Here is a 21,089-nt window from a genome sequence, read left to right on the forward strand (position 1 = left end):
GATATATGAGAAATAGGATCAGAGAACAGCCTAGGACAAGTGGTCCAAGACAGGAAGTTCTAAGTTGCCAACTCTTCAAATTACTTTTAGAGATCTCAATCTGAAAGACAATACTCATGAGCTGAGGAAAAGCATTAAGCTTCCTGCAGCATAGAGGCATCCCAGAAAACTATTCTAAATAAAGCTATTAGAGGAGGCTTTTGTCACAAGTACTCTAAGGCTAGGTAATACTCTATTGGTTTTGCGAGTTCCTTTGTAAAAAAACTGTTTTCTTTCCAAATTTCAGTAATTCGGAAATTAAAACCCTATATCCTTCAGAGCCCATGAAAAAATTGATGAGCCTCAGAGTGTGTTTATTCATAAGACACTGTCAGTGGGATTCAAGTGTTAAGAACAGAGTAAAGAGTTTAGCCAAGCAGGTATTTTCCAATAGCAAGAAGGGAGCAGTTGGAGGAGAAACATATGGTTTCTACAAATATTAGTCACATTTATGCAATTCCAGGTGAGAACGCTGTAGGACACTGTGGGGGTACAGACCTGCAACATAGATGGTTTAGAAACAGTAGGATTCTTGGTATGGCCCAGGAATGGTTCAGAATAGCAGAAGTAAAATAACAAAAACTCTTTCTCTTGTTTAACAGTGAAATGTCCACAAAATGACTGCAAGCATTCCTACCACCACATGGGTCTCTCCTGACTGGAATAATAATAGTCATTAGTCTGGAATATGGTGGAGGAAAACTGAAGAATAGGAAATTTTAACTAGAGGAAGACAAAGGGAGAGAGAATAACACAATGGTAATTGCTTTTGATAATTTTTAATGTCATTTTGTATAGAATTGTTTTCTGAGACTAATTTGCTAAACATAACTGTGATTGTCTGAATTCTCTCTAGGAATCTCAAAGATTATTAAAATTTGATGTAATGATCAAAGTTCAAATAACATTCCAAAGCCAAGCAAGTCATTAGGGGAATTAACCTTGGTAACTATTCAGTAAAAATACTTGATTTTGAATTTGCTTAGTGGAGTCTTTGAGATCTTTGAGACTATCAAAAAAAGATTCTGCAGGTTCTTAACACTGGTGAAGGTGAAGACTTGATTTTTAAAGACAAGCTATCTCTCCGTGTCTTAAGTACTTCAAAACACATAATGTTACAAAGGTAGAAAACTTACTTCAACAAAATTGTCAGATGTTTTATCAAAATGCACAAGAAATAAAGTCAGAAAAAGAGGGAGGCGGCCTAGCATTGCTCCTCAGGTTTGCCCTTTACAGGATTGTAAACATTTGTTGCAAACAATGTTTCCATGTAATTTCATGAAGTTGCATCTAACTTGAACTATAAAACCAGCTTTTTATCTCTGTACCTGAGATAGGTATAAAGAAAGAATAAGAAAACAAACACTTGAAAAATAAAACATGAATTGATGTATCTAAACCTCCAATGTCCATAAACACTGTATAGGGACTTTATCAAAGTTTCTAAAAGTCAGATGATGACTCGCAAGAGAAAGAACCTAAATCAGGAGTAGTGTTTTATCCTGTCAACTGTTTCCAAAAAACTTCCTGTATTAAGTTGCTTACTTGTTTTCTCCAGAAATATCAGTGATTACTTCAAAGCCATTGCCTTCAAGCAAGGGCACATAGTATGTAAGCTCATTTAAATTCAGGATAACATTTACATAAAGAAAAAAAAATCCAAAAGATGGAAAAAATTCACTAATCACAGTTTTTCAATTTAAAAATAAACTGTTTCCTTCTCAGAGATCACCTTATTCTTTTACAACTTGGCATAAACTGCTCCTTTCTAGTACATTTGGGTCTCCATTTTGCAAAAGTACTTCTTAATATACTTTGATACTAGACTAATGAAGTACTGGGTTATTTATTAGTCATTCCCACATCCTACACAGAAGAGCACACAGTGAGCTTCATACTTCAAAGTGATACTAGCACATAAGTTCTCTCCTATGTGTGTTTAATTGTACAACTAGCACGTTACAACCCAGTCAGAATTCACATCCAGCTCCATTCCCCACCACCATAAACAGTACCAGTAGACCAGTGTGTGATTGTCTCAGTCAGTCAACACCATATGCTGTCCCAGCTTTTCTGAAGTCTTAATTTTTATCGAAAATATGGCAAAATTTCTACAGGGCACATACTAAAATGTCTTTCTGCTCCATAACTCCTCACAGATCTGATGCTTTGAATACACCTCATTTTCCAAATCTGTGTTGTTTAATTTGGTCAATGGACCACCAACAGTCACCAAGTACCTACAACTTTACTTAGGAGCGTTGTAGATTGAACCTGTCTTTCTATGGTTACAAAATATAGAATAGGCCTCTTAAGAAATACTGGAATTCACACCTTCTTTGATATGCTAACACTGAAAAATGAAGTATAACTGGTAATAATAGGGATTCTCTTATATGGGTTAACCTAATGATAAATACTGTACCATACAGAACTTTAAAATCCTGTTTATATTGAAGTATCTGTTTTGATGGCATCTGCATACGATATACTATGGGTTTTAGCAGTACTCTGAGCACTAAAATAACAAGGTGAACAACATTGCTGTCCCCACTTCACAATGTTTGTAGTCAAGAAAATGTTGACCTAAAATACTTATTGTTCTTTCTGCTTTCATGACTTGTAAAACATCTATTTCAAAATCGCTAGAAACAGATATTACATAAAGCAACTTGAGGCACCATCATTACTTACAGAAAAATTTTGCTACTCCCTGCCTTCTGTAACTTCACAACCTTTTAATTTTGAAAAACAAACTCTAATAAAGTAGGCCAAAAGAAAACTATGTAACCTGCCAACAGACTGAGGACCAGTATGTTGCCCACCACAAAGATTGCTTGCCTACTAGTAAAAGCATATCTGTAACGTTAACAACAGCAGATGGCTTACAACTTCTGTATGAAGTATTTCCGAACTACACAAGTTAAATGTGAGCCTTGACACTTCTATCAGCAAGAAAAAGATACATTTATCATAGCAAGAGACTTAGCTGTGTACACATTCACTAAATGCACACGAAAGCTAAAGAATTTCTTTACTCCATCTAATATAGGAACTTACTTGCCAGGCACTAAAGGGCAAGTTGCTTTTGCAATTGCAACTCTTTAGGATACATTAGAGACTTTCATGGGAGAGCAGATTTACACTAGCTCAGGTAGTTTTCTCTGTTCTGTTATTTAAAAACATCACATTTAATTTGGTAATATATTGAAATATACCCAGGCTTATTCTCAAATTCAGTATTATATTAACTTTTCTAAATGTAGCTAAATTAAAACCAGATTAAAATATTTACTGTAGGTGTAATATTACCAAGACAAACACAGCGTCAGTGGCATGCATAACATCTAACATCAGTTCAATATTATGCTCAATACAATATGTGCACTACATTTTAGGAATGCCTACAAGCCATTTAATTTAGAAAATTAGTGGACAACTCTGTGGCATTGCTTGCGTATTCCTAAATGTTTAGAATATATATGTTTTCTTAATGTTTACTGGTATCTAACTGTATTGTCATTGAAAACCAAAACTGAACCACTGTGCTGAAAAACATTGAAAGATGAAATGTTGAGTTCATACATATCAATGATACAAACAAGACTACCACAGGCTGCAAAACTATTTTGACAACTTTATGCCACTTTGATAAAATTTGTTTGTATTTTTGTAAGATAAACACCTGTGAGATATTGCCTAGTTTGGTTTTGTTTTTTTTTAGACTGTGCACATATTGTATTGCAAAACTAAAGGATCAGTAGGGGCATGCTCACAAAAGCTGCAAACAGAGACGAATATCATGCAAACTGTTCACAAAAACTCACAGATTATTAGTATTTTATCTGAAAATCAGGTAAGCCTTTCATGCCAAACATTGCTTTCATTTTAATGACAGTAACTCCCCTTGCCTTGAATGGGAATTACACCTGTGTAAATGAAAGCAAATGTAGGCCAGGAAATAAGTCTATGCATAAAAGAACTTTAGACAGAAAAAGGGCTCTAACCACTTTGTCCTCCTGGAGTTCATATCCACGAAAGCAAGAAAGAAAGGACAGAGAAAAGACAAAGAAGGAAAGAGTCACTTTCATTTTGAAAGCAGCAATAATATTTGTCAGTAAAATAAATGAACAAATATCAAAGGAATTAATATATATCTTTCTTATCACTCCTAGTGGTGAAAAAGAGCTAGTGAAAAATGTGTCATTTTAATAATTTTCTTAATCCTTTCATGGGTGAAATTGAGATGACTTTATATAGCAAAAAAAATACTTGTAGAAAAACCATCTGCACAAAAAAAAAATATTTTCATAAAAATAATTTGGGAGAATTGTCCAGATCAGCTCAATAAATCAAAAGGGGCATCTCATAAAAAGGATGCAGAATTTAGTTCTGCATGCCTTGCACCCCAGTATTGCAAATGAGTAGCATACATCCACCCTTTGCACTTGCAGAGTCCCATGAAATGCTGCATGTTTGTTTACTGCAGCCAGATACAGGCTATGTATAGTGGCATAACTGCCTGTTAGTCACTCAACTAAAATACTGGTTTTAAAGCAAGGAGACAGAGTTTGTCACAAGTGTGACATCTGACATGACATTTAGACATTAGACTAAATGTCATGTCAGAGCTATATCATTTATACTTCTTTTCATACCCATAAATATTAAATACATTCTCATAATTATTTTTCTTGAAGGAATTGTCTTTTTAGCTGTCTAAAACTGTAAATGGAATGGTTTTTGTGAATTATGTTTGTACCTTAACTTCACATGCCAATATGAAGACTAAATCTAGGTGTGCAATTAAACACTTAGCCATGTTGGAAATATGGCTGCTCACCCAAGAAAGGGTGACAACTCATTTTATAGCTTTATTGTTCAGATACCTATGTGACATGTAACTTTGTGCTCCTCTGCTCTTATAGAAGTTTTATGTTCCCCCCACAATACTAGAGGTAAAACAGGACAGAATACAGCAGAGGCCAACCAAGACACTCAAGACACTCAAGCACACAATATACAAGGAGAAGTAAGGGAGACAGGCTTTTTTTAGCCAAAGGAAGGTCAGAGTAGGGAAGGGTGCAGGAAGAGGGGAACTACTTGCATTCCTCAACTACTAGAAGGTGAACTGTAGGGAAGACAAAGACAGAATTTTCTTGAAGATGCACAACGGACCAAATGCAACAATCAAGGGATTGGACTGGATATAAGAAAAAAAAAACAAAATCACAAGTGTGGTTAAGCACTTAAAGACATTGACAAAGAGGTTACAGATTCTCCATCCTTGGAGATTTTTACAGCCCAGTTGGACAAGATCCTGAAAACCTGGTCTGACTTTGAAGTTAATCCTGCTTGGAGCAGGAGATTGCTCTAGGTAACATCCGCAGGTCTCATATGACCCATCTTATTCTATGAACCTCTGTACAGTAGTAAAAGATTAAAGTGCTTTCAAAGATGCTGAGGGGTTAAGTGGCATTCTCACTAATACAAATAGCAAATACCATTGAAAGCCATCTAAATCACAGGACTTCTAAGCGTTATCACTCTGTGTGCGGAACTAGCAGGAGTTTCTGTCCTACTGCAATAAGAGCAGCATTGGTCATAGATGTTTTAAATGGAAACATTTAGTGCTTTGATTTCTCATCCTCACTGCTGAAGAAATATACACTTCTTTGCAAAAGAAGCATAACCCATAAGAAGGTAGTTTTAGCACAAAGGCTAAGAAATTTTTAAAACTGTGAATGCCTGATGAGGTTGTTTTCTCAGTGAATGTCTCACAGCTGCAGGAAGGGTAGTAAGTAACAGCACAGAAGAGCAATTAAGTCAGAATAGTCCATCTCCCCACTTTAAAGATGCAGACAGCAATTAAAATAAAATGTTAAAACAAAAGAACTTGAGAAAATTAAATAAACTTCAAAAAGACACAGTAGGTAAAGCAGGGCATGCCAAAGATTTTAAATACATTAAGTTGAATAAAAAATTAAATGTAGCAGGTTTCACAAAAACATGGGAAACAGTGAAATTTCAAACTAGAAAATAGGAATTTCTTTAAAACCATCAATAATGAATGGAAAATACAAATATTAAGAAGAGGTCAAAATTTACAGAAAGTTTTTAAAGGGGCAAAATTTTAAGAAAACAAAGTTTGAGATGAAATGTATCTTTATATTATTTGATTTTTTGATCACATAACTTAGCTTACGGTTATGTGTGCCAGGGCTGGCTATTCTTTAGAGCAGGTTTGCCTGTTTCTAGCACAGTTCTTAATGTCTTAATAACTTAACTTCTTTTTTTCATATCCTGCAATGCACCACTATCCCTGAAATTTTAAAATGTACTATAAATAAGGCCTATAGTATTTCAAGAAGATGCTTAGAAGTTGTATTATTTCCTTGTAATTTTCACTATACAGGACCCATAGTTTTCTCATTTCATGACAATTAGGATTGTTTGTAGTGTTCTCCTCAAGGATACACACTGAAGCATGGGACAAAAGGCAACATACAACTTATAATGTGGGAAATTCAGGTTAGATATAAGGACATTTTTTGTCTGTTTTTTAATCATGAGAGTGGTCAAGCACTGGAATAGGTTGCTCAGAGTGGCTGCTGAATCTCCGTACTTGAAGATTCAAAAGTGGGCAAGGCCCTCTGGAAACTTAGCAATTCTACATTCTTTCAGCAAGAAGTTGGATGAGATATCCTGCAGAGGTCCTTTCCACCCCAATTATTCTATGGTGACTTTTCCTCACTCATGAAGAAAATATAACTTCATTACACTTTTTATATGACTTTCTCCTACATAAAATACATCTGCATGTATTTAAACACTGTTTTGCCATTCATTAGGATTTCTTTTCCAATTTTATCTCTATTCCAAAAATAATGACTAATATTATTTATCCATTGTTTTGACTACTTTTATGCTTTTCTAACATAGTATTCCAGTCTAACCAAATTGTTAGTGATCATAACATGTAGAAAATTTTACTTACTAATTATTCTAATAGTCTCTGCAAATACAGAGATGATCTGCACCTCTTCATACTATGAATTATGTTTTATTTTTTTCACTTAGTATTTATCAGCTAAGATACAAGGATTTTTTAAAACACCTATGAGGACTAAAACCATAATACATAAGAAAATATGTAAATTCACACAGGAAAAGTTAATTCAGATGACTACATAAGTAGTGTACACACAAACCAGAAATAAAGATGTCTCAGAAATAAAAAAAATAAAGAGCAGAAACAAATCTTACTACAACACTTCTGTATCTTTTAGAAATGACAGCTGAAGAGTTTTGAGACAGTTTCTCTAATAACTACTCCTATGCCATGAGGTTCTAATGTTAGGAATCATTGGCTCATAAATATTGATCTGGTAACTCTGTTCCATTCCGTAACTGTCTCATTTTGCTAAATCTTAATTTGTGTTTAGATCAAGAGTTTCCAAAAAACAAACTTAACTTTAATCACAGAAAAGATAAAATTAAATGCATCCTAACATTTTAAGGAGAACATACAATTCACGTTTCCTAAAACCTCAGGTTATATTAGTGAAAATCAAGCACCACTTAGGCAACAATTAAAATAATATATGTATATGTATTTACAAACTATATATTAAGAGAGATTTTCCTCAGAAATTAACGGCCTAATGAAGAGTCTCAAACACTTCACCACACAAGAATAAGCTTTCCGACATAAAGCAGTAACCCCCAAAATTGGCCCTTAGAAAGGGCAGTTAAAACTCAAAATCCTGCCTGTTTTGGAGTCTGTTTTGACTCCAAATACTGTTATCATAACAGTAATCAAGACTCGGTTCACACAAACTACCTATGTAGAATAACCTCCAGGATGAAGAATATCTTTTCAGAACAGGCTATGAAATATAAAGATATGTGAAGGTATGTGAAGTCCAAGGCAAGCCACCATGCTTTATTAAACACATAAGACTCCTTCCAGCTTCTCAGCTGCTTCCCCCACATTGCTGTGAAACATTCTTGGGTTCATAGCAGTACAAAGAATAGCACTAAGAACCATGGTGTACACTAGCTAAAGTGTAGCTAGTATAGTAGCTAGAAACTGATTAAGTTTCAGTATAACTTTTGAAAGAATAAAGAGGCTGTTCACCCCAAATAATAGAGAATTGATCATTGTTTCCAGATGTCATAATAATCATAGATGTTCACTATGGCCTTAACATTGTTCTCTTATAATCAGGACCAGATTTTGAATTGGAATTCTTTAATATATTTGATAATAAAACCACTATTCTATTCATGAAGAGACTAAGCTATGAAATTCATCCCAATTAGAAGAATAACTTTTACCACTGCCAGTTGTGAATTTACAACTTTTAAATTAGAGATTGTCTTTGGAATAATTCAGCAGCTGACTTTCTTTCAGAGGTACTTGTACTGAAATTCTCCAGAAAGATTAATACAATTGTTATCAGATTTTACAGGTGTTACATGGACTAAACTGAAGGAGGAAAAAAAAACAAGAATGAAAACATGCTTGGTTTAGAGAAATCCCTTCCTCAAGTTTGCAAGGTCACATGTCTTTTCCACGGAAATGCAGAATCAAACCATGTCTCCTAAGGACCAATTTATTTGTACGGGATAGGAAACCACTGACTTCATCCCAAATCCTAGCAACTTAGAAATTCTGATTGTGGCAGACTAATTCTTCAGTGCTTGCCAATTGTCAACAAAATGAAATGGATTATGCATTAGCACAAGCCTGCCAAAATTTTGTTTTCTGACTCCATTCAGATGGTCACACTGCAAGTCCTGAAGTTAGAACCATTCAACAAAAAGAACTTGATGGTTTTCTGAAAATCAGACATAGTCCCACAGAAATAAACAGAATGCAAAGCATTCACACAACCAGAGGGAGCTGAGGGAAGTTCCCTACTTATACCTTCGTAGTTCTGCATGTAGTTGCTGGGTCCTACAAGACAACTGAAAATTTCTTATTTTTTATGTTCAAAGACAGAAAGAAGGATGTTTCAGTGGCTGCAAGTGATAGCAAGTTGTCAAACACACTGAAAGGAGGTAGTCAGCATGCATCAAATCAAGTTTTCAGACAAGTATTGTTTTCTTCCTCTACAAGTGAAATGCTGGTTTACTGAACTGGCATTCTGAGCTGTTGAAATTTGTATTCAGTGCACACTGTGTTGTATCTATCTGGAAGATGTATTTTTCCAATATTTTAGCATGAAAATTTCTCAGCTGCAAAAACCTCATTCTATCTACTGCATCATTCAGTGTGCATTCCCCTATATAAATCTGAACATAATTTAAAAAAGAACAGTAGCATATTTTGTATATCTGTGGCACCTATATTACTAAGAGCAACTACTACTTGCTGTCATGTTATTTATTTATTATTTCAGTTTTAACCCATCTGAAATTGTTCATAAACTTAAAAGAAGAAAGTTCAAGGTCCCTTAGTCCCATGAAATTCAAGCCTCCATCCTGACTGAATACTCCATTTACTAAGATAATAAGCAGTACAGAAGCAGCATTACCACCATTATCAGTTTTATTCCTTTGATCTTGAAGGAACTCCTACATAATGATAACTTTTGTGCAACCTGAACTGAATTTTAATGCCTGTATATCAGGCACTGTAACTAAACTGAAAAAAACTAATAAATCATCTAGTCATTCTGAGAATCTAATCTAATGCTCTGACAACAATCGAACACTTTCATGCTTTGCTCCTACTCACGACCATGAACTCTGTAAGCAGTAGTCCTCTTTCTTTGTGACCTTTGAAAGAGTTCTTTGAAATTCTACATCATCTGAGATGCATGCCGCTAATGTAGCTCTGTGCTAAACTATTTAGTAGCAGAATCTGGTATAAATGGCATGAACGTGGCTTGAAATTTGATATTATGAAAAAGTTCACAAACAGATCAAACAGCTCTATGAAAGAACATTGCAGACGGTTAAAGAATCACCTTATATAAGGCCCAAAGCAGACATATATAACCTGTCAAAAAACGTCCACAAAGAACAAAGAAAATCTAGTAAAGTTAAAACAGGAAGCTATTAGAAGTTATCCTTCAAGAAACTGAAGCTATACCCATTAAGGAAAACGGAAGGGAATGAATTCTGATGAATTCTGGTAGAGCATAAATTATTTTCATGAAATAATGTGTACAGGCATAAAAGAGATAATAAATAAGAGACTGCCAGTCTGTTGGAATTCAATGTTTTGTATTCATGTGCAAAATGGTTAGAGAGATACTTACTCTAGAATACTATTTTATGCAGAATGAACCAGAGGATATAGTTAAAACTGATACTTCAGAAAGAAAGCTGTAAAGTGAGTCAAAAAAAGAAAAAAAAAAAAGAAAAAAAAAGTAAATTTTTAATATCAGGTGATATTCAGTGTAAAAGATCTCAAGTCTAAAACATCTATTAACTGTAATACAGTCTCTCACTGACAAGAAAAACAAAAGGTGGTAAATATGATTCCAATTTATTTCTTTTTTAGGAATTTCACTGTTAGATCAGCTGAATAATTACTGAGTCTGACTTCCACATTGGTCAGACTTTTAAAAACCAAAATAGAGAATAAAATTAGCAAGCATATGAATAAATTATGATTCAATTTGGAAAAGTGAGAATGGCTTTAATGAAGGGAATTAATCTCTGTTACATGTATTATAATTCCTTCAAGGATTCACAAAGAACGTGAATAAATGAGATTTATTCATACTGATGAGTTAGGCTTCCAGTCTTTTAAAGTATCTCATCTGCCATGGAATAAGAATGAATTCATCCATGAGAAAACAAGCAATGAAAAGATAAGAAGAAATGAATAAATGGTCAGGGTTTTTTAAGGGAGAAGTATCACCAGTGAAGCCTCACACGGGATCTGCCTAGAGATGCTCAGTCCAGCATATTCATAAATTATCTACAACAGAAATAAATGAGAGATAGAAAAGTTTATTTATCATACTAAAGTATCAGCAGTTGTAGAAAAAACACCAGCTGAGAAGAGCTGCAGAACAGATTCATAATACTGAATGGAGAAGTCGGCTTACAGAAAGACGGATTTAGGTTAGACAGTAAGAAAAACTTTCTATGATGAGGATGGTGAGGCAGTGGAACAAATAACATAAGAAGGTGTGGAAGAATCTCATTGGAAATCTGTCAAGAGAAGTCAGACAAATATCTGCCAAGTTCACATGATCCGTCCTGAGGACAGTCTGAATTATGTATCGGAAAGTTTCCTTAGAAAATGAAGCCTTCCTTCTAATGTAATTTTTCTATGGTTTTAAGTATGTAGACATAATGACTTAAATCTATCCTGACTCTCTTTTATAAGCAGATGAAACTAAGACAGAAATTGAAATTATTATATCTCTTACTACTGGCAATATGTGAGCTTACTGACATTTTAAAATTACCTTAAAAAATCCATTTTGAGAGATTTAAACATAATCTAAGTTACTTTAATCAAAAGGAAACAGCAGATCATTTTATACTTTGTCAATAAAAACCTTTAGTCCTTTATTTAAACCTACCTTTCTGTTTTGGACAAAGAAATACATAGCATTTATACTATTGTCTCCTACCTTTCAAAAGATTAAGATAAAATTTGCAGATTGCAATGAACATATTATGCAAAAAAAAAAAGAATTATAGAAATAAATTGTACTGGAAAATTATTATATTAATAATTATTCAATTATTACATTACTGGATTGTTTTACAAAAGATGTGTGTCCACAGAAGACTAGCATAAGATACCTCAAGAATTGTCATGGATATTCTATAAGTATATATCAGAATCTGAAAAAGATACTGTATAAAATATGAATATTTTCTCTAAAATGTTGAATAAACTGATCTCAGTTTATGGCGTTTATGTTTTCTGACGTTACCTCAGTTTTGCTGAATTTTTTTAGTCTATGATCCAGCATTTAAAAATTTGGATTGCTGTTTAGATAAAAAAAAATCAGATTACTTGTTGTTACACAATAAACATCAGTACACTAGCTGTTGTTCTATATTATTAGTGCATTTAATTTTTTCCAGAAATATTTTTACATTTGTAAGCATATTTATATTTGCCATATAAAGGACACAGAACTGTTGCAGCAAGTCCAGAAGAGGCCACAAAGACGATCAGAGGGCCGGAGCACCTCTGCTATGAAGACAGGCTGAGAGAGCTGGGCTTGCTCAGGCTGGAGAAGAGAAGGCTCTGGGGAGACCTTAGAGCGGCCTTCCAGTACCTAAAGGGGCCTACAAGAAATCTGAAGAGGGATCAGTTACAAAGGCATGTAGTGATAGGACAAGGAGGAACAGTATTAAAGTGAAAGAGGGTAGATTTAGGTTAGACATTCTTTAGAAATGCTTTACTGTGAGGCTGGTGAGACACGGGAATGGGTTTCCTGGAGAAGTTGCAGCTACCCCATCCCTGGAAGCTGGGGTGTGCCAGGATGGGTGGGGCTTTGAGTAACCTGATCAAGTGGAAGGTGTCCCTGCCCAAGATCTCTTCCAACCCAAACCATTCTAAGAATCTGTGATATACATAATATATGTGCATATGTATAACAGAAAGAATTAAAAGCTCCATAATAGATTGTATAGATTCTGTTAAGACTAATTTTAAAATAATCTTGTACAGAAGAGCCTGAGCAAGCAGAAAAGAAACATATCTTTGCTCTAACTTGTAATAGTTGGCATCTCAATACTAGCATCAGTAGATCACTAGATATACCTCCCTGTCTCCAATACAGAAATTCAATCCTCTAATCCAAGCATTCTGCTTTCATGAGTATGTTAGTAGAAATGGCATGCATTAACTTAAAAGCCATAGTCACAAATCCACCTGCAAATAGCAATTATTTGAAATTAGGACAGATGTCTTACAAGGCACTAAAGTATATATCATTACCACCTTAAAGGAAATCCATTTCAGTAGCTATATGATTTGGATGCATAAGCAATGAATGAGATACAGAGTAGAGAAGTTTGTTACTAAACTTTCATAACTCCATACCTTATTTGACCGTAAAGACACTCTTCCTCCACAGCGTGCACAGAATTTAGTTTGGCAATATGAACAGTTATGGCCACAGCCATCAGCAAATTTTGTTTTGTGGCAGATGCCACAGGTTGGGGCATCACCCTTCTGCTCCTGCTGCTGCTGAGATTCTTCACCCATCTTCTTCACTTGCTCCTTATACATTTCAAACTGCTGATGCAATTTTCTGCAGAAGAGAAGAGATCATTAACAGTTGTTTTATTTAAGCCCACAAACACTTTGTAATCCTTAATCTGCAATCAATTTCAAAATACAAATCATAGAGAAATACTGCAGTAAGGCAAATAAACTTAATTTATGATGCTCCAGAAGTGTAACATTCAAGAATAAAAAAGAATTAAAAAAATATTTTTTCATTACAAATAAACTCTAGGAGAAGGCACAATACTGATAATACACAGCACACAGTCTAGCTGTTACAACAAGAAGTAACTCTGGTTTAGGATGTGGCCAGCTGTTAGCTGCAAACACCACAGTAGGAAACACGGGCTGAGTGATCCAAGAGCCCATGGCACTAGACTTTAAACTGGTTAATAGCAGGGGAAAAAAAAGAAATCTCATTTATTCTCCCAAGTGTACTTCTACCTAATTCTACCAGACAGATGCAAATATCTGCTGTTGATACAGCTTATCTTCTTTCATCCAACAATATTGCACAGAGTAATAATTCTAAAATGCTTTTTCAATCACTTTCCAAGCACTGGGTGCAAGCCTATAACAAGTTACCTCAGTTTAACAAGTTATAAATCATTTAAGCCATTCATATTATTATATAGGTACTAGCATCTCATGCTAAATACAAGGTAGAAAACTACCTTAGGGGTAAAATTCAGCGATGGTAGTTTAAGACAGACACACGTTTTACATTCCATTTCCAGAGGACTAGGAGCACAGACATAGTCAGCTGCCATGCGCATACAGAACTGCAACAATTATTTCAGGCATGCTACTTCATTCACATTTCTGAGGCTGCAATAATCAACTTTCCATATAGGACAGTTAAAACTGTTTCAATATGACCAAAGTTAAAGACTCATTTCATGTTCCATAATACAAATTTCTTCTCAAAGCTCCTATTTCTGAAGGTAAATGATGTCATGGGAAATCTAATTTTCATTGTAAGAAGTTACAATCTTTTAGCTCCCATAGCTGCTGAAAAAAGATGGAAAATGTGACGTAGCATATGATAACGAGAGATACAAATACAAAGAGAAAACTAAAAGAATTTTGACTTCTGGTTTTATCCTTGTGATTTAAGGGGGGCTAAACAGTGACCTTTACATTCTTAGCATGGAATTCAACTCACCTAATTTTGCTAATAGAGACTGTAAAATTTAACAAGATAAAATTTATTAATCCAATATGAGCAGGTTTTGTAGCCCCTTAAACAGACACAAGCAAAACCCCACAAATGAGGAATTTTCTATGAAACATTAAAATGTTACACTAAGCCAAAAAAAAAAAAAAAAGAAATTGCAAGAATTATTTTTCTTTATAGTTATCCTTCCAGAGATTCTTGAGATGATGTTATTAACACATGAAGCCTAGGACTGGGAGACCAATTTCATTAATGCAGAAATATATACTTTCTATAGTTAAGAGATAATGTAATCATACAAAGTTATTTCCTCAGAAGTGTCAGAGGCTCTTACCAAAACAAATACACTAAGTCAGTTAAAAATTATCTCAAACAAGTATTTACCATGGTGTTGTGGTTTAAACCCAGTCAGCCATAAATCATGCAGTCGCTCTCTCACTCCCCGCCTTCTTGCCCTCCCCCTGCTCCCGGAAGAATGGGGAGGAGAATCAAAAGAATGCAACTCTCATGGGTTGAGATAAGAACAGTTTAGTAACTAAGGTATAACACAAACCACTGCTGCTGCCACCAATAATAACAATGATAAAGGAAATAACAAGGGAAGAGAATATATCACCTCACCACCAGCCAACCGATAACTCACCCCACCCTGACCAAGCACTGACCAATACCTCCTCCCACCCTGCAGTGCCTTAGCCCTTCCAAGTAACTCTGTTACATCCTGGGCATAACGTGCTGTGGTATGGAATACTTTTTTGGTCAGTTTGGGTCAGGTGTCCTATCTCTGCTTCCTCCCGGCTTCCCCTCCTCCTTGGCAGAGCATGAGGCTCACAAAGTCCTTGGTCAGTCTAAACATCTGAGCAGTAACTAAAAACATTGGTGCTATCAGCACTGCTCCCAGGCCGAAAGTCAAAAACACAGCACTGCACCAGCTACTAAGGAGAAAAAATGACTGCAACTGCTGAACCCAGGACACATGGATATTCACATATGGATATAACTGCTGGGATTTGCTCTGTTTGTTTTTTTTTTTTTCAGGACAACTCCCCTAATAATGAATGACCTTTACATTATACCACGGAGAAGTTGTAGGAACAAACAGGCAGCTCCTTCTCTCCATCAGGCAAGCTAGGAGGCTGGAGGCGTGCCTCTTCTTCTATGTACCAAAATGATGCCTCAAGCTCTCAGCTGCCACTGACCTTCTACAGAAAGAGGGAAACCAGGGTTACTTCATGTTGCTTATGTGCCATTTTTCTGCTCTACCTGCTCTTGTCACTTGAGCTCAACCCTGAATCCACACACTGTCCTCAGGACATAGCAGTTGTTTTTCTCGTGCTTCCAGCCCTTCTCCCCCACATGCATAAACCTTTTGGCCTGAAGCAGAGCAGTGCGAGGGGTCATGTCTCTGGCCCTCCACAGGAAGGTCACAAGGGTTGTCATTGACTCAAATGGCATTTGTGGAGCCACGGGTAATTGAGGTCTTCTACCTTTTCACTGGTTCAAAAAGAGTTCACTGTTGACTGTTCTTGGTAGAATGGGGCAGGACCCAAGTTACTAACAAGAAAGAGCTGAATGAAATTGAGAACAAAATTCGGAAATCTGGAAGCCTGGCACATTTCAATGTTTTACACTGACAACAGTATATAATTGGTAGTTGCTACTCTGGCCCACTTCCAACAGTAACACATATAATCTCTGAGACCTTGCTTGCCTTTTAATTTTGCCAAACATTGCGTTCTTCATTTAAAGCATATTATCTATGCTGAACTTCAAGTTTATTTTAGGTTTCATTCAGTTTTGTGGCTTCCTTATAATCTACTGCCTTTGTTAGTATGATTGCTTACCAGTCTCACTGATGCATAAAAAGGAAGCCTTTTGCCAATTCTTAAGCCTCATGTACTGAAATAATTTCACTTTTATTTCCTCTTGGGAACAAGAATCTATGTAAAGGTCACAACTTTTGCCTCAAACTATAAACTTTTCAAGGTTATACAGGGTAGTTTTCTAAAATCCTTGCTCTACAAGCAAGCGACTTATCACCTGCCAAAACAGTTTGTTATTACCTTTTTCTGTTCCAAGAAAAATATTACACGTATTGACAGCTGTCAGAAAAAATTAAACACAGAAGACAAAAATCTATTAAATAATCAGTTACACACAATGTATGTTCTACTTGGTAAGCAGAACAATTTGAATATGCATACTTGAAACAAAATAGAAAGTATTCATTTTAGCAAGTCCATTAAAAAAAAATCTGATCTATTCTACAGATTAATCATCATATTTTTTTGTCATCTAGCCTGCAAGGGTTTAAGCCAAAAACTAAACTAACAGCATGCAGTGATAATGAGGCATTTAGAATAGCACAGTATTTGAAATAAATTTAGTAAAAATTGTATAACATATTCTTCAGAAAACGCAATGCAAATAAAACTCCATTTTGTTCAAGTTGTCTGCACTCAGAACATTGCTGCCTAAGAGGGCTCAGGAATACAGTTACCAGGGAACTAAAAGTACTCAAAGCAAACTTCAGAGCGTGGAACTGAACTTGGGTATCTCAAGACTACAATTTCTAGCTCTTATCCTCCAGTGAGTTACTCTTTTAACACAAGTGGCCAAGATCTGTGCTGTGAGACTGAAAAAACAGGCTCTGCAGATGAGCTGCATTTTAGGCCAAAATGCTTATCCATAATACAAATCTTATCCTTAGGCATGAAAGGGTTTTCATGATGAAAATACCAGATAATTACATCAAACTATGTAACAGAACATTTACGTAGAAACCTCAACAATTCATATCTTAACCCTTATATATGTGTATTTTGACAATGGCCGCAATAGCACATGCCCTCTGTACTGATGCAAAGTCTCCTTTTCCACGTTGTTTCCAAAAATACAAGTATCCACTTTAATACCTGCTATAAATTTTAGAGGAAAAGGAGAAGTTGGTATGAGTTTATGCAAAAACCTAATAACAAAAATCAAGCTGGAAAACTGATATTTAAGTTCTGCTCATTTTCATCTCTTGTGAGAATGAGATCCCTAAATCACATTCATACCTGCTGGAAGTTACAGTGGTGAAGTACATGAGGCTTATATGATTAGTCAAGACTTTTCTTGTACTGTAAAACACTATATCCAAAACAGCTACATAGAAGACTTTACAGTGCGAAAAGCAACCGTTTGAAAGAGCTTGGATTGCTCTGTCAAGGTCAAGAAACAGTTTCTATTGGAATACTTGCTTTGTTCTGGAATGGAATTAATTTAAGTCTGCTTATTTGTGGTTCCACACAACTTCCTGGAAATGAGAAATTCAACATCAATCAAAAAGCAGCAATCTGTGAGCATCTCATGAGCTGCTGCCAAAGGCAAGTAAGAAAAGCAAGTTCAATAGCATGAGGTTTCTCACTAGAGCAGAAATTTTCATTTTCTCCTGTCCTCCAGAAACGCCCACAAAACTTTCACCATTTTACACAGACACACCAAAAAATCCTTAATACTGGCAGGAAGTTCCAAAGCCATTCTTGACTTCCAAAAATTCTCTTAAACATTTCAGAAATTTCCAAAGGTGCTTAAAACCTGCCACTAGAAGGGGACTGCTAAGCAAGTATCCAGGATGCTGTGGCCAGATATAAGCGTAGCAGCTACTTCTTATTTCCTGGCTACATTCCTCTCAAAGTTTTATTACTGACTGTAGCTCATGCCTCTTCCTATTCCCAGGTGGGGAGCACGGATGTGGCTGGAATTCAGGCTTCAAACAGGGTTTGTTCACTTTAAGTTCTGCCAAGGCTGCTCGTTCAATGATTTTTCTGTCTAGTGGCAGTGACTATCTGGTAACATACAATGTTCTTCCCTGTACTATACTTAACACTTTCTATAATAGTGCTAGCTAACCTGTCACCAAGTACATCCACTTCTCTTCCGAATGGATACTATTCTTACACATATAACCCCACGTGTTGGTAAAGGTTAGGAAACTGGCTGAACATCAGCTCTGCTGCTAAGAAACCCTGGGAAACAGGGCAGAAACCAGGTTGTGAGCCAGTGGAGTGTGTGCTCTCATAACAAATCCGACAAATTACATACAGGGCCACATTAGCAAGACTATAAGCAGCAGATAAAGGGAAGTTACATTTCCCCTTTAGTTGGCACTGGCAACATTCACCTGCAGATTGGGGTCTGCCAGTTCATGAGGGATGTTGACAGACCAGACATGTCCAGTTAGCTCCATCCACATGGAGCAAACTGGAAAAAAAGCCGTGATTTTCATGTTTCCTATTTTCTGACATGTTAAGGAATATGTACTTTAATTATTATGTGATATTCAGTAACCTGAAATAGGAACAGATATATGAGAACAGGGATAAATTTTAAGTGCAGATATTCAAGGCCGGCCTGGACAAGTTCCTGCGTGATGTACTCTAGGTTATCCTGCTCTTGCAGGAGGGTTGGACTAGATGATCGTTTGAGGTCCCTTCCAACCCTTAGGATTCTGTGATTCTGTGATCTTTAAAGAGGCTAAAAAATAGGGTAATCACAGAATAAGAAAGACCTGAACCTGGTGAAAGACTTACCTACTTACTTACAACAGGAATAACCTCATTCACACTAAAAAAATGCTATTTCTTTACCAATACAACACTCTAACTGAATTCACATGAAAAACACATGACAAACAAAATCTGAATCCTAGGTTAAAAAGATGCAGACACAGTTAAGGTAAGTTACTGCAGTCCACACATGTGGGATATTATGTTTTCAGATAGCTTCACTGAAAGAACTATTGTAAAAAAAAAACATATACTTTTATTCTAAGTGAGTATATGTACTCTAAAACTGAGTTAATTACACTGACAGTGCCTGAAATGCTGAATAGAAGGAAAATGGCTATGAGAATGGCAAGAAAGGAGTGTGGTTGCTAAATGATACTGCGTTTGGCACCACATATTCTCTGCTGCTGGGAACATGGACAAGCCACTCTAAGGAATAAAAGATATGTCCAAAATGAGGTCTTCAGGCTGCCCTGGCTCCATTCTCTCTTTTCCCAGTTTACTAGGGCTTCCTGCAAAAGTTTCCAGTTCATGCTTATACCGCATTTTGTGTTCAGCTTATTTGACCTCCCTCATGAAATAGCAAATATTCCTCTCACTGCATTTTTCCCAATGTCATAATGACTTAATTAATTAATCTGGTATGACCCTAAATAAATTTTTAACTACAGATAAAGTCACATCACTGAATCTACTTTATTTTAGCACATTCAGAAACTCAGCGAAAAAGACAAGAAAGCATGTGGAAAAAAGGTTCAACTGTAGTAACTGACTAGGATATGGCTCTGAATGAATCAAGATTACACTCCCGCTAGACAAAAAGTCTAGCTGGAACTGACAGGATTACCTTACCTGTCTATTTATATTTTCTTTCCAGTTTATAATGCTCAGTACTGAATAAAACTGCAGCAATTGTTTATTAACTTTGTTTACTGGCAGCAGAAAGGCTGCTATTTACTGGCAAGGTAGCAGTGAGCAACAACTAAGTGCAGTAGTCCTGCGCAAGGCTACAAGAAAAAGTGATCATGGAGAAGATGAACATATGGCCAATTAAAGGCTGACCCAATTAATGTCACCATATTTTTGTGTGGTTTTAATGATATCAACGTAAAGCTAGACAAGATGTACATAAGGGAAAAAAGTAGGTAAATCCTGGCTGTACCTGTTACTTCCAGATTACATCAGAACAGACGCTTCATCAAGGACTGTAGTGATAGGACAAGGGGTAATGGGTTAAAACTTAAACAGGGGAAGTTTAGATTGGATATAAGGAAGAAGTTCTTTACTTCTTTACTGTGAGGGTGGTGAGGCACTGGAATGGGTTGTCCAAGGAAACTGTGAATGCTCCATCCCTGGCGGTGTTCAAGGCCAGGTTGGAGAGAGCCTTGTGTGACATGGTTTAGTGTGAGGTGTCCCTGCCCATGGCAGGGAGGGTGGAACTAGATGCTCTTAAGGTTCTTTCCAACCCTAACTATTCTATGATTGTATGATTCTACCTTTCCTGCAGCAGTTCAAACTAATTGCAAGATTAAATCGAGAAGTGGGATCTATGTGACTAATTGTTTCTTCTTGATTGTTAAAATTAATCTTTAAATCTGTAACATAAAAAAAGCTATCAAGTCACAGTTATGGTTTAAAGAATATAGTAATACATTTAATTCATCTAGATCTTTTTCAGTACTCTTTTTTAGCTATAATAAATGTGAGGCATTTAAAAATAAAGAGAATACCACATTCCTCCAATAATTTAGTAACAGCCAAATCAGTCAAAGTTACCTAATTTCCCCATATCTGACAGTTATGAGACCAGTAACTGTAAGTTACTGCCTACAGGTAAGGAAGGTTCCTTCATAACTCCAAATGGAAATTACTTCACATCTTTTAATATCTTCATACCCCTCTGTGGTTTGTTGTAGTGTAACTGAGAAGGTTTTAATTACCCTTTTCTGAATCTTATTTAAAATCCTAACTTAGAACAGAAATTTACACAATTTTCATAGAAATATTTTGGTGGTTATGCTGTGGCATTTTTTTCCTCATTTTCATTAGCTGGTCCTGTATTAGAAAAAAAAATCTGTAAAAGAGCTTTTTTAAACCCTTATAA

General features: G+C 35.8%; 1 protein-coding gene across 39 annotated transcripts in view; it reads right to left on the reverse strand.

Moving 5' to 3' along the window:
- RIMS2 (regulating synaptic membrane exocytosis 2) overlaps positions 1–21,089 on the reverse strand; it is a 455,883-nt gene that overhangs the window by 360,977 nt on the left and 73,817 nt on the right. For 28 of the 39 annotated variants that reach the window (XM_062627211.1, XM_062627203.1, XM_062627228.1 and 25 more), the window contains 2 exons: positions 13,073–13,283; positions 4,047–4,058 (listed from right to left, as the gene is read on the reverse strand). In XM_062627211.1, coding sequence (XP_062483195.1) covers positions 4,047–4,058; positions 13,073–13,283 — 223 coding nt within the window. The remainder of the gene's footprint in view (positions 1–4,046; positions 4,059–13,072; positions 13,284–21,089) is intronic. The other 11 variants (XM_062627202.1, XM_062627213.1, XM_062627216.1 and 8 more) reach the window with 1 other exon arrangement.

This window comes from Pezoporus occidentalis, unplaced genomic scaffold, assembly GCF_034315485.1.
Source record: "Pezoporus occidentalis ecotype Australia unplaced genomic scaffold, CSIRO_AGI_Poc_V1 ctg3, whole genome shotgun sequence".
NCBI classification, from domain to species: Eukaryota; Metazoa; Chordata; class Aves; order Psittaciformes; family Psittacidae; genus Pezoporus; species Pezoporus occidentalis.